The 13,537-nt window shown below is 36.2% G+C and overlaps 1 protein-coding gene across 7 annotated transcripts in view; it reads left to right on the top strand.

Annotated features, from left to right (window-relative positions):
* Positions 1 to 8,073, top strand: part of PCMTD1 (protein-L-isoaspartate (D-aspartate) O-methyltransferase domain containing 1) — a 40,510-nt gene extending 32,437 nt beyond the window's left edge. For 4 of the 7 annotated variants that reach the window (XM_088174840.1, XM_088174849.1, XM_088174860.1 and 1 more), the window contains exons 4-7: positions 625 to 796; positions 1,318 to 1,338; positions 2,325 to 2,448; positions 5,393 to 8,073. In XM_088174840.1, the coding sequence (XP_088030966.1) occupies positions 625 to 796; positions 1,318 to 1,338; positions 2,325 to 2,448; positions 5,393 to 5,763 (688 nt within the window). In that variant the 3' untranslated portion in view covers positions 5,764 to 8,073. The remainder of the gene's footprint in view (positions 1 to 624; positions 797 to 1,317; positions 1,339 to 2,324; positions 2,449 to 5,392) is intronic. The other 3 variants (XM_014881621.2, XM_088174868.1, XM_088174877.1) reach the window with 1 other exon arrangement.
* The last annotated feature ends 5,464 nt before the right edge of the window (positions 8,074 to 13,537 follow it).

Below are 13,537 nucleotides of genomic sequence, written 5' to 3'. Positions count from 1 at the left end.
CTCTAAACTTAGGTCTACTAAAATGCAGTTGTATAGCTTCCATTTACTGACGAAAATGAGATGTTTCTGAGATAATGAATCTTTTTTTTTTTATTTTTTTTTGCTTTCTGTGCCGTGAAAAAAATATCAGACTTTTCCATTGAATTCCTTTTTGGGAAAAAGTGGATTGGGCTCAAGGTGGAAAATTGAGAGGTAGAGAAAAATGAGTCTTTAAAAAGACCCTAACTGGTTGAAAATGTCTAAGAGCTAAATGAAACTTTCCAATGTTTATTCAACAGCCTGAATATCACTCACTATTGATAAATACGCCGTTTTAGTGGCATTTGTACCATATGGCTTAAGATTTCTTGGATGAATCTACTTGCTTGTAGTTTCGAAGCTTTCTCTGTTTTGCATAATACATAACTGTAACTGCTTAAGAGTTTTTCTTCAGTGGTCCCTGATGTAGCAGAAGAAGACCAGATTACTTTCAAAGTAATGTCTTAATGTAAACTTTTAAATTATGTATGCTAATCATTCTTCATGATATGTGATATATTTTTCTGTCTTTATCTGGACTGGCTTTGCTTAAAAATCCTTATTTGAAATGTGTCCTCTCTTTCTTTTTTTTCTTCTTCCCCCTAGATTTGAGTTCTGTGAACCTGCCTTTGTGGTTGGTAATTGTTTGGAAATAGCCTCAGACAGTCATCAATATGACCGGATTTACTGTGGAGCTGGAGTCCAGAAAGACCATGAAAACTACATGAAAATTTTATTGAAAGTTGGAGGCATTTTAGTAATGCCTATAGAAGATCAGGTGACTTAGTGACAATTTCCACTTTTTATCTTCTAGTATGAGGAATACGTAATTTAAAGAATGCCTTTGAATATATATTTGACTGAGTTAATGTTCAACTAACGATACCTTGATTTGGTGTGTTGTTGCAGTTAAGCAGATACTAATCTCTTTAATGAAGTCTTGAACTGTTTTCCCTTAAATCTGTAGGAAAGCATCAATATCCTGCTTTTAACAAAGTCTGTTTCCGTACTATTTTCTGTGTGTTATACCAGAACTGCTTTGAAATCTCCCTGCCCCACAGATGTTTTCAGTCAGTACTTCGAAACAAAGAAACCACCTCTAAATCAGGAAAATTGATTTCAAAGAATACAAAATAAATATGATTAGCGGTACATAGCGGGAGAAAAAAAACAAAGGAAAAATATGTCTGTATTCATAGAAGTTTTCTGTGTTGCTTTTCCATGTTAGATTTAAAGCTTTTCAGACAGGGGTATATTATTTTAATAATACTTCGCACTTTTATCACTTTTCATCCTTAGACCTCAAAAGGCTTCTCAATGGTAAGTATTATTCACCCTGTTTTACTAATAGGGAAATTGAAAAAGGCACATCATGTGATTAAAGTTGATGTCCTCCTAAATACAAATAATTACTAAAATGGTTGTTGATAAGCATGTTAGTTACTTTCAGAAAAGAATTCTCACATTATCTATCTGCTTTCTTAAAAGACCAAAGGGATTTAAGCATAGCCTGCATGATTCTGTTCCATAAATAATTTCATTATTTATTCAACTAAGATACTGTCAGTTGAAATTGATGGAATCTAACTTAGTAGTCACAATGTAAGAGAGAAATTAAAACTGTGACTATTTTTACCTTATATGCAAATGGATAGGGGCTTAAAGGATGTAAAGTGTGAGGAGCAGCTACATGATCTGAGATAATCTAGCTTGCAGAAAAACGCCAAGGAAATGTTTAATTCCTGTTTTCTTCCTGAAGGGGTGGAGAATTTACCTGGTAGACAGGACTCCAGTTCTCTTCCCCGTTGCACAGCATACTGGAAGAGCATTGCAAATTGGCAGCAAGGGAGCTTTCTGCCTGCAAATAAGGAAAGCAATTTTTCGTAGTAAGAATGGTTGAACACTTACATCAGGTTGCTTAGACAAATGAGGAATCTCAGTCCTAGATCTTTTTTTCTCTTAATCAAAAAAGCTTCTGATTTAACTTTGAAGTTGTCCCTATTCAAGAGGTTGCTTCCAATCTAAAGTATTCTTTGATATTTTGGAAAAATGAGAAAAAAAACTTACCTTAGGTTTTACCTTAAAGCCTTAGTTTTCCAGCTGCATCTCTTCCCATTACCAAAGAGCCTCATTCAGTGTTCTAGTGACCAAGTGATATTTCAAGGATTACCAGTCCCTTCTGTTCATAAAGAGCTTTAATTCCTTAATTTTGAAGCAAGACGAAATAGCAGTGTGTTTGAAACCAATCTAAATAGTATTGACTGACAAAATTGCAACCATTGATTTATATTGGTTTTGTTTTGCAGCTAACACAGATCTTGAGAACAGGACAGAACACATGGGAAAGTAAGAATATCCTTGCTGTTTCGTTTGCTCCACTAGTGCAACCAAACAGAAATGACAACGGCAAACATGACACTGTAGGACTGCGTAAGTTTGTGCTTGCTCCCTTTGTTTTGCAGGGATGTTACAGTGCCTGATGTTGGAGGTCTGGAAGTTGAGAGACTGTGCTGTAGAAACATTCCATTTAGCAAAGCAGTAGCTCACTGATAAGTTTTTGTGCTCCTGGTGCATTGTCTGTGTTGCTTCATGTATAATATTCTGAATTTAAGTGATAGAATTTTTCCAGTTTGTTTTTCCAGACACCTTTTCATTTTAAGTTCAGCTTCTCTATTGCAGCAGTATAGGTAAAATAGCCAGCTAATATTAGGTCCCTCATAGTGCTAACTTTCTCGTGGTCTACCAGAGATTTTTTTTTTCCCTCTTCTTCCTGAAATGGAAGGAAGAGGTCTAAACTGGGTCTGTGATATGATATGATATTAATAAGCCTAAATGTGCTTTATGTCTGTTTGCAGTGGATATAGTCATACCTACCTGTTATTAGTCACTGGCATTAGCTTTCTAGCTGCAATGCTTTGAGCAGAGGTAATAAAGGTATTTAGAAAGTCTTTGGAAGTATACTTGTTGCCAAATGGTAAGATAGGATGATAACAGGGAAGGAGAAAAAGCTGACAAAGAAAAATGTAGAGTTGAAATTTTCTGTCAGAGTTTTCAGGGCTAGGAGTAGAGCACAGAGCTATGGTAACATATGGGAAATTGAGTAAATCAAGCAAAGAGCCTAAAAGATGACAGATTTTAACTATGAAACTAGTATAAGCCCTTCAGGAGTCCAGGACGTCCTGTCAGCTTGCATCACCTGTAACTGCTGATCTGGCTATTAATTTTGAGTGTGTGTGAGCTTGCTATGATAGGTACTTTTACGTTTTTTATGCAAAATGTAGAAGATCATTTCCTTTATGTAATGTGTTCCTATGCAGAAATAATTACTTTTTTTGTTACAATACTTGTATTGAGCTCTCAGAAGTAATTTCCTGAAATTAATTTACTAATTCAAATTTTTTTTTTCCTCTGTTCTGTCCATAATACATAGGTTGTGTCATATCTAACAGTGAAATACAGAGGTGGCTAGTCAAACTTTATGATGGTTTTATACAGTCTAATTCCCTAGAACAAAAGAGGTTTTTCTAAAAACATTCCTAAATTTTCAGATTGAGGAGTGCAGACCATGGACATTCAGAGCTGAATAGTAGTACAAGAAAGGTGTTTCCTGTGTTACAATTTCAAAATGAACTTTTAGTGAGAAGAGGAAAAAAATAAATGTGGCATTGTTCACATTTAAAAGAAGAAAGTATTGGAGGCTTGAAGTTGCTCTGTAAAATGAGATCAGTGAGAGAGGCTTCTTTCCACTGCTCAGGTGGATCTGGTTTTATTTAAAGCTTAAAAATAAAGAAATAAAGGAGAAGTGTTCCTGTGGATGTGTTGGGTGTACATGGTAGGGGTGTAAAAAGGAGTGTGCTGAAGTTCAATAAATAAAATTTTTAGCTATTTGCTTTTTTATAGTAGCATTGTCTATTTGCTTCAAATCCACAGGCCTATAAATTATCTTAAAAGTTCAAAGTTGTTTAGGGGACATGCTTCTTCTATAAACTTTAGCCAGAGGTTGCAGATGTCATTACTTAGCAAACATAGTGTCTGTCCCATACTTTGGACAACCCTTGAATGCTTTTTGACACATATAAGGTTATATATAGACTAAAATAACTTTCATATGTAAAATATCAGTCAGCCATGCTCAAAGTAGAGTCTCTTTTTTGTAGAAAACTACAGAGATGGTGTTAAAATGTTCATTTTATCAATTTATTTGTTAGTATGCAGTTCACTGATAGTAGACAAATGGAAATGCATGGACAGTAAATATCCAAAGTTTTTCATCCTGTTCCCCTCATTAAAAAATGTACTTGTTATAATTGGCATACAGTCTGCAATCGTGGTTCGTTTCACTTGAACTTATAAACTGTTCTGGGTGGTTAGATAGGATTTTGGTCTTGAATTTTGAACTCATTTTACACTAAAGAAATGGGACTTTTTTTTCCCTTTTTTTTTTGGGCATGACCTGAAATCAGTGTTGTCAGTCTTAATATCCTTTCTGTCTCAGATAAATAATTAGTCTGCAACTGAAGTCATTGTATGCAACAATAGATCTTGTTTAAACTACATTGGGAGGTTTTGTAGCTGAATGGGATTTTCTGGAAATGTAATTTTAAAAATTACTTCTTCAGTAACTTCTTTGCTAAAGTCCTCGTAAATTGTACAATATTCTGTACAGCAAGGAAAGTGACAAGTAAGAAAGTTGAACGACCTTCAGCTTTGGCTGATGTGCTTTTTGGTTTTGTTTTCCTTGGAATTAGCCACCCGTAGCTCATCTAGGGCAGGTGTCCAGCAGCCAAGCAATATTTTATTATCACCTGGCTATCATTGGAAAACAAGGTTTTGGCTTTTTTACTTGTTGGTTTGGGTTTTTCTCCCTGTAAGACTTGAGTAATTTTGATTCCTTGTCTGCTGCAAAGATACAAAGTGACTTATCCAGTTTGTCACCTGTCAGTTAGACATGTCCCTCCCTCATCAGTTAGATTCAGTAGGAAGTGAGCAGAAGAAAGGCACTTGAATAAACAAATGTGGCACAGGGGTAGAAATTATTTTCCTATGACAGGATCAGTAGGTGGCAAGACATGCTAAGTGCTAAAAAGTGACGGTACTTGTTTTATAATTTCTTAAATTTATTTTAGTGATCTGTTCATGCTTTCTACTTCTCTTGCACATCTGTCAGAAGACTTCTTTGTTCCCTGGACTGTGCCACAGGGTTTATCAAGGTGATACTAAATAACCTTGTGTCATTTGCATATTGTATCATTTACTAAAATTTCAATTTAATAGTTTTTGAATGTTAGTCTCACTGCCTTGCAGCTAGTTTGGGGTTTTTTTTTTGCTAGAGGGAAATTTCACTTAGTATAACTTAACTTTTCTTTCATTTTAGCTCCATGTGCTGTTAGGAACCTCCAGGACCTAGCTCGAATATATATCAGACGCACTCTTAGAAACTTCATAAACGAGGAGATGAAAGCCAAGGGTATTGCTCAGAAGGCTCCTCCGAAACGCAAACGCAGGAGATGTCGTAGACGCAGGATTAACACCTATGTGTTCGTTGGTAATCAGCTCATTCCTCAGCCTCTAGATAGTGAAGAAGATGAAAAAATGGAAGATGATAACAAAGAGGAGGAGGATAAAGATCACAGTGAGGCCTTGAAGCCAGAAGAGCCTCCTCGAAATCTATTGAGAGAGAAAATTATGAGTCTACCATTACCCGAATCTTTAAAAGCATACTTGACCTATTACAGAGAAAAATAACTTGTTTTAAGTAGAAATAATGCCTACTGATAGTTCCTTTATTCTTGAAAATGTAGCATTTATTAAGAAGTAGGTGGACAAATTATTATTAGTCTTTCATCAAGACTGAAGTACAGCGATAAATGGTAACTTGTCTCTATCTTGTCTTTGCTACAAGGAAGACTTGCATTCGACAGTAGAATCCCTTTTTAAAAGTCTATTTTTCTTTAAATTTTGAAAATGCTGTTTTAACTCTGATAGAAATATATATTCCATTATGCAGCACTAATCAATATTTTGCATGGTAAGTCTTTTTTGGATCCCTAACAGATTTGTATTGATAAAAGGATGAGTGAAATTTTATATATGCTAAATAATTGGTTAAACATGTGCATCTGACTTGATAAGCAATTTGTCTGTATTTATCACTATTAGGGAAACATTTTAAACATGCAGACACTTATCCTCTAATGTCCAAATCAGACCCTTTTAAAGTTTATTTTACTATGGCTTTGTTGCAATCATTATTATTACTATGTTGGTATAGATGTATTCCAACAACACAAGTGCAATAAATGTATACAGACACTGAATGAGCTGGCTTTAGTGAAACATGAAAATACAAGTTCTGAAACGTCAGATGACCCTGCTACTTCTGCATTTATCTTTTGCCAAAAGATCTTGCAACAGCTAACAGCTTCTCTCAGAGCCTTAAAGAAACACCATATTGAATAAGAAGAATGCTTACTTCAGCTCTGCTTATACTTAACTCTGTTCTACACTGTCAGTATTTCTAACTAGAGGCAATTCCTCCTTTGTGGGAAGTATAGGACAGTACATTTTGTTTATTTCTAGAGCTCACAGCATTGAATCAAAAAGTTTGGCAATTCAAGATTGTAATTTAGATTTCAGTCATCTATATTTACTGCTTTTAAGTAGAGGTAGAATTTCAACAAAGTTTAGTTTGTATTGCTTATTGGGATAGCTATAATAGTAGAAGTTAGAATTTGTTCAGCAAATGCACTTTAGTAAGTGAATTTTATACTTAACATGCATCTCCAAGAAGGTAGACTTGTGCCAGCCTATATTTTGTTTCTGAGCATGGCTCTTAGCACAAAAAATATTTATAAAATCATATGCATCTTTTGGAAACCTAAGAGTAGCAGTGCAACTGTGGGGACCCACAATAGTGCTGATTTAAATCCTTCAATGAGTTTTCCTCTTCTAGTTGTGAAGTTATTTGCAGTTCTCATTTTTAACTTTGCTTTTACCATCTTAATTTCTGCATTCTGTTGTAACATAACCACGAGGGTAAACAGTTAATTAAGAACTTGGCATGATATGTATTAAAAACCACAATCATTGGAAATGTGGAAATGTATGCTTGTTAGACCCAATGAAAAACATTCCCATTGAAATATCCCCATGATACATTTTATAATACTGTTGACACTTCCTTTTGTGTAAAACAATGAACAAAATAATCACATATTTCTAAAGCAGTAAATGTTCCTATTCCTAGTATTTATCACTAACTAGTATTCATGTGGTCTAGGAGTCCAATATTTACTTCAAAATACATTAGCATTTTGTTGCGTCTGAGAAGGAAGGTCAGACACAATCCCATGACACTGACTCTTTTTGGTGCATTTCATGCTGTAGTCCCTCTTTTTAAGGTACATCATAGTAATGTTTAAATGGAATTTCATGAAGGCCTGTTGTACCAGCATGTGGAGTTACTTTCCGCAATATATTTAACGTAGAAGTAAGCAAAAGTATTTGAAATAAATATTCTGACTTTATTTTAAAAGCAGGAAAACCTTATAGGAAATAGTTTTCCAAAATAATGATACTAATAAAGTAATTGTGATGCTTCAGCTATAAGAATTGAACATAATCTTGTTTTAAATGGGTTGGTTTAGATGGAGGCTAAATAATCTGAAGTTTGAGATGTTTGTCTCTTCTTTCCTTGGAATCTACATCCATGCGCTCAAGAATGAGATTACTAAATATTACCTAAGTACTTCAAGGACTTTATACAGGATGCTTTTTGAGAATAAATTTCTGCATTCTTTCCTGCCTGTATACTTGGAAAAATGGACAGTGGATGACTTGTCATGAATTTTCAGTATGTAAGTTTTTTTTGGAGTCACTGAAAGAGAATGTTTCCTCTGTGTTTTATATGTGGATTTATTTTACACTCTTGGATTTATATTTACATAAATAAAAAGGTAGAAACGCAAATTAATTAAATTTAATTTTTGCCATCTCACTTGATGATGGGGACATTGTTGCAATAAAATGGTTTTTTGTGGTTTCTGCTTGCTTGAATTTCTGTGTTTCTGTGGAAGTATTTTCAGTTATCTGGAAATTCAGGTACCAGTTGTTTCATAATTAGGTCAGTCTCTTAATAAAGGCTGTTATTGAATTTCAGAAGTATATATTCTCACTAAATTATGAATTTTTGCAAAGGTTGAAAGATGAGATATTACTCATGACACAGGGAAAGCTGTTTTGGTCCCAGCACTACTTTTGAAGTACTCATGTGGAGAGTTTCCTCTGGAGAGCCCAGAAGCTAAACTTGAGCTATATACTGAAGAACTTTTCCATGATGGTTTTTTTTTTCCTAAATATTGAAATTTCTGGTTTTTTTTCTAATCCTCAACTGAGCAGCTATCTGAGTCAAAACAAATAATGCAAACTTGGAGGTAAGAGCTGCAAGGGTGGTGAGCAACCAGTGAGACACACTTCTACTGCAACTCCTTCTTGATGCAGCTTTGTTTTAGTGCCAGGTACAGGAAAGATTCAGGGTGGGTCAGGTAGGCTGATGAGCATTGTTACAATTGTGATCTCTGGAAGGAAGGGGTGATGACTTGGAACTTCAGGGGGATTAATCTTTGGTCTGGACGAGGACTCAAGACCAGTGCAGTCTTTTCAAAATACGTGAATTTTTAATCCCATGTCTTTCAGGAAAAACTAAGCAGCTACCTCCCAAAAACTTGAGCAGTTTTCATTGCAGTGAGCCTGAACAGCTGTGCTTGGCTGAGCACTCTGTTGTTTGTTCAGGTGCTGGCAACTTAAGTCTATTTTCTTTTTTTTTTTTTTTTTTTTTAATCCTGTATTTTTTTATTCTCTAAACTCTTTTTAAAATGCATTTCTGCCTGTCAGTTTGAAAACAAATAGGGAATGTAATTAAATGTGCTCTGTTCTGATTAAAACTGGTTTAGCTCATTAAATATTTACCCATATGTCCTCAAGAGTGTCTCCTTCCATCATTCATGTAATTGAGTTAAACTGAATGCTTTGTGATTTACTAATCAATTATGAAAGATAAAGGAGTGGTGGTCTGTGTTCTTCTTAGAGGTGTATATACTGAACTTTAATGAGCTGCTACTGATTTTGACAACACTTGAATCATGTATGAGGCGTTTTGCATAAACTTGTTCTGAGAAGGTCATTGGAGTGTAACTGGAACAGTGAGGCTTTAAAGGTGTGTGGATTTTGAGATGTTTTAGTAAAACAGCTTCAGTAAAATTTAGATGACTGGCTTGATCACTGCCTGTCTCACTTCTGTAGCTTCACAGTGTACTTGTCGAGTTGTTGAATTACTCTGTTCAAGTAAAGCTGGCTTGTTTAGCTACAAGGCTTGCACCATATTTGTGGTCAGTATGGAAGCAAGAATCTAATGGTAATTTGGCAGTGGTTATCAGCATGATGGTAACTTTTTCTTTCCAGAGTTTTCTGTCATCCTTCATATTCTGTGATGCTTTAAAGAGAATTTTCAGGAGAGCAAGGGGAACTGAAACATCCTTTTTAAAGCTCTATCCTCTTCTACTGCAAGCAAGGAATCTATGTAGTACCTTGCTAGGATATTTTGCAAGATACTTCCATGCTAGAAAGAAGCAAAAGCACTGAAATATTTTCTGCCACTTTTTCTTCATACATTCATGACTAGCCATGATTTTAGAATAAAGAGAAAACAGCAAAATATAGGCATCGGTACATTCTAAATGCTGGTAATTTTTGTTTTGTAACCATTTCCTTTCCATTTTGATAACTTTCTTATCCTGGCTGAAATATAATTCATTAGGGTTTCTTGCTGCTATGTTGCTTCCATGGATGAGTTACATAGATGATCTTCACAAACTGAAAAATGTTGCTTGCAGGCAAATAGATATGAAGAGTTAAATTGCAGTTCTTTATATTACAGTAGCACATACTCTTAATTTCTAGTCCTCCTCTTGGAATTACGCTCAATCTCCCTTTGTTTCCCTTGAGTTTTAGATCCACAGCTAGGGAGGGTAACACAACGTTCTGCACCTCTGCCATTTTTCATGGGCAGAATATTTTGTTCATGTTGATGGTTCCTTCTTACCCTCCTGGGATCACCTTGGGAGTCATTTGTACGTTGGATAATGTGCTTTTTGCACCTTCATTCGTTGTTCTGCATCTCCAGCTTGTATTCAAGTTATCTGTATGTGATAATCTGCATATGTTAGATACTGTTTTGTTTCAAGGTTTGGGTCTGCATATTTTTAAAACTGACTATTCTAGATCTGTGCATAGCTCTACAGTGTCCAGTACTAAGAGTGGCCCACACCTTGATCCCCTTGCTGCTTCCTGTGTCTCCACTTTTCTGCTCTCAGACCAGGGTCCATTTTCTGCACTAGAGCATTGTGTGAGAACGGTAAATTGCTTGTTTTTTATAACAGTGACATGTTACCTATGTAAAACTAGGCTCGTGCCACACAAGCACAGGTCAGCCAGAGAGACTGACGTGTCTGTCCTGCCATAGGCGATGTCATACGTGGCATATGAGGCAGAGCTACACAAGCATGAAAACAAGCTTTCATATCTCGACTCAGTGATCAAAAACATTTTTCCAGGATTGGAATAGGAGCAGGAATGAAGAAGGAGAGATGAGTAATTTGTATGGAGAAGTTACTGGTAAATGAACAGTAACAGTAATAAGCAGAGTGGTTTATATAATAAAATTAGCTGCAAATTTGGATTCCTCGTTAAAATTTTAATTTCTGCCATTTATCAGGTCTGTATAATCCATAGTCTTTGTATATATTAGCTTGCTGCTGTATGTTTTAACCACTTTCAATACCTGGTTTAAATATTTCTAACCTGTTTGTTTGTCTTGGTCTTCAGTTTTCCCCTTTACTAAATGGCACAGTGTGGATTTGTGCTGTAGTCAGTAAAAGCAACGCTGTAAAGCACTCCTTTTGTGCTCTTTTCTCCACATCTAACAAAATCTCTATTATTGACTTTCAGTAATCTCTTAACAGTATAGCCCTTTTTAGATCAACAGCCTACAAAACTAAGTTTGTTATTTGTGGCACTTTGCTTGTTTTAGCTTGTTTTTCTCAAAACTTGGCATGTCTCTTTTCTACACAGTCAAAAGTAGCACAAAGCAAAAATGTTTTTTGCCTCGTAGAAGAATTTTATCTAAAACGTTGTGGGTAATGAAGGATACCAGAAGAGGGCAGTATTGTCTTTCGGGAACAAAGGCTGAGTGCTGCCAACTGTTAGGAAAGACAAAAAATCTACGTTGATGTTTTTATAGTGAAATATTTCTTTGAGTAGCTTGCTTAGATACAAACGCATATTTGTAAAATGTAGAGTCAGTCTCAGATTATGATTTTACCAAATAATTTTCTGAAATTCCTTTGTTAGGTGTATAATATATTTTCTTCTGAGTTGTGCTTTAATGCACTCCGAGACCTTTGCAGAACTGATAGTGTGGATAAAGCTTTTCATTCATAACCGTTCAAGGTGCCACACTGTAAAAGGGTCAGTAAAGGTTTGACTAGCTGTGTAATTGGGCATTTGATGTCTTCAGCTGCCAGAGTTCCAATTTGGACTTCATCTTAATGCGTACTTGAGACCTTGTGTTGAGAGCTGGGCATCTGGGCACATGAGGAGAGCATAGCTGTGCAGAAGACTGCTGTGGCTGACACACCTCATGCCTGTGCATGATTTACAGATGTGTAATGCAGCAGCTGCCGTTCCTGCTGCACAGTGCTGCTGCTCGTTTCCTGCCTGGAGCAGAGGCAGAGGCTGGGAGGCCTGAGATGCGAAACAAATACACATTATATGTTCTGAAGCCTGTGGCAGTATAGCCTGGCCCCCTGCAAGGCATTCTCGGAGAAAGAAGTGTCACCTGAAGGAAAGTGCCTCAGAGCCATGCTTGCCACTCTGCTGCCCAGGGCCCCAGCAAGACTTTTGTGTCCATTCCAGATACTTAAGCTATGCCACAAACAGATCCCAGTCCTACCTTCAGCATTTGCAGAAGCAACCAGCCTCACTGTCCAGCCAACTGGCAGCTTTTCAGTCCCAGGAGTTTATAGTCTCTGGCAATTGTTGATTTACATTCTGAAAATTGGGCAAAATATGAAATGATGGCCAAAAAAGCAAGTATCATATTTAAGGCCTAAACCAGATCTATCATAATGTTTCCACAGCTTGATCTCAGCTTTGCCAATGATGCCAGTGCAGAGATGAGTATTGGCAACAATCTTGCTCAGATTCAGTTTCAACTTTTATTGAAAAAACCAATAAAGCCAGCACATTCCCAAACAATTGCAATAGCAGAAGAAGGACGTACTGAATACTGAATGTTCCAAGGCCAGAGTAGGAATTTGCATAGGCACAAATGTAAGGCTTGTTAGCCCAAATAACACAAAATGCCAGTAAACTACTGTGAGAAATGGAAAATGGGTAATGAGCTATCTCCTTATGAAAACCTCTAGTGCTTCATTCCACAGCTCTTCTTTTCTACTCTCCAAAATACAAATTGTGTGAATGTGTTTGTAGAAAGGTATTACAGGATCATCATTTTAAGTATGTGCATTAAGTGACTTCTCCACATTGAAGAACCAGGATTTTAGGTTTGGTTTAATTCTTACTAAAGCTTTTTAATTATGACATTATGCAACTCCAGGACCTTATCTCACTTCCAGAAATTTGGTTTAAAAATAAAGCAGACTATTATCCCTTTGATCACAAAAGTATATCCCATTTTTAATTTTTGTTTTTGTGGATAAGATAGTGATGATGATGTGATACTAACTTGAGATTTAAAAATAAATAAATGATATAGGCAAAGATCCACAATGGTGTTCAAGTGTCCAGTTGCCTTTAGGTACCTCAAGTAAAAAAAAAAATACTGTATGTCCATATCTTCTCCAATTCTACCTTTCTGCTTTGGAGTTTAATGTAACTTAATTGTCACCCAAGTCCCAACAAGAGATCATGAAGCAGCTGGTTTTACTTTGTCCTTAAAGCACAAAACGCTCCTGCTGGGTTAGGCCTTGAAGGTAAATGAAGCTGTTGCAAACAATACTGGTGCAACTGCTCTCACAAAGCCAGGAAGACAAAGGTTTCCAATGGGAGTTCCCTTGTGAGAGGTAAGAAATCTAAATTCCATGCTGGGAGAATTTAGGGAAGTGAATGACAGCCATATTTTCCTCTCTTCAGCTTCAATATATGGAGCTGGTTTTATTAGATCCCATGCTGTCTGCACAAATTATCTTGGATGTGTGGTGGACAGGTAGCAGGACACCAGGTTTCAGTTCATCTGCTTAACCCTTCTGGGGAAAAGAGGCCCCACTATGGTCTTGACACCACAGAGAAAAGCTTACATTTGCTTGCATGTACTGTGTGAGGTTGTGAGATTCAAATTTTATCTTTTTTTTTTTTTTTTTTCCTCTCTCCAGAGATTATAGTGTTTGTAAGTTAATTGCCTTTAATGATGCAGCCTTGATTTGCTGCTAAGTTGTTCAGAGAT

This window comes from Sturnus vulgaris, chromosome 1 (assembly GCF_052056855.1).
Source record: "Sturnus vulgaris isolate bStuVul1 chromosome 1, bStuVul1.hap1, whole genome shotgun sequence".
Lineage (NCBI taxonomy): Eukaryota > Metazoa > Chordata > Aves > Passeriformes > Sturnidae > Sturnus > Sturnus vulgaris.
Note: the sequence above shows the minus strand (reverse complement) of the source record. Positions and strands in the feature narration are given on the sequence as shown.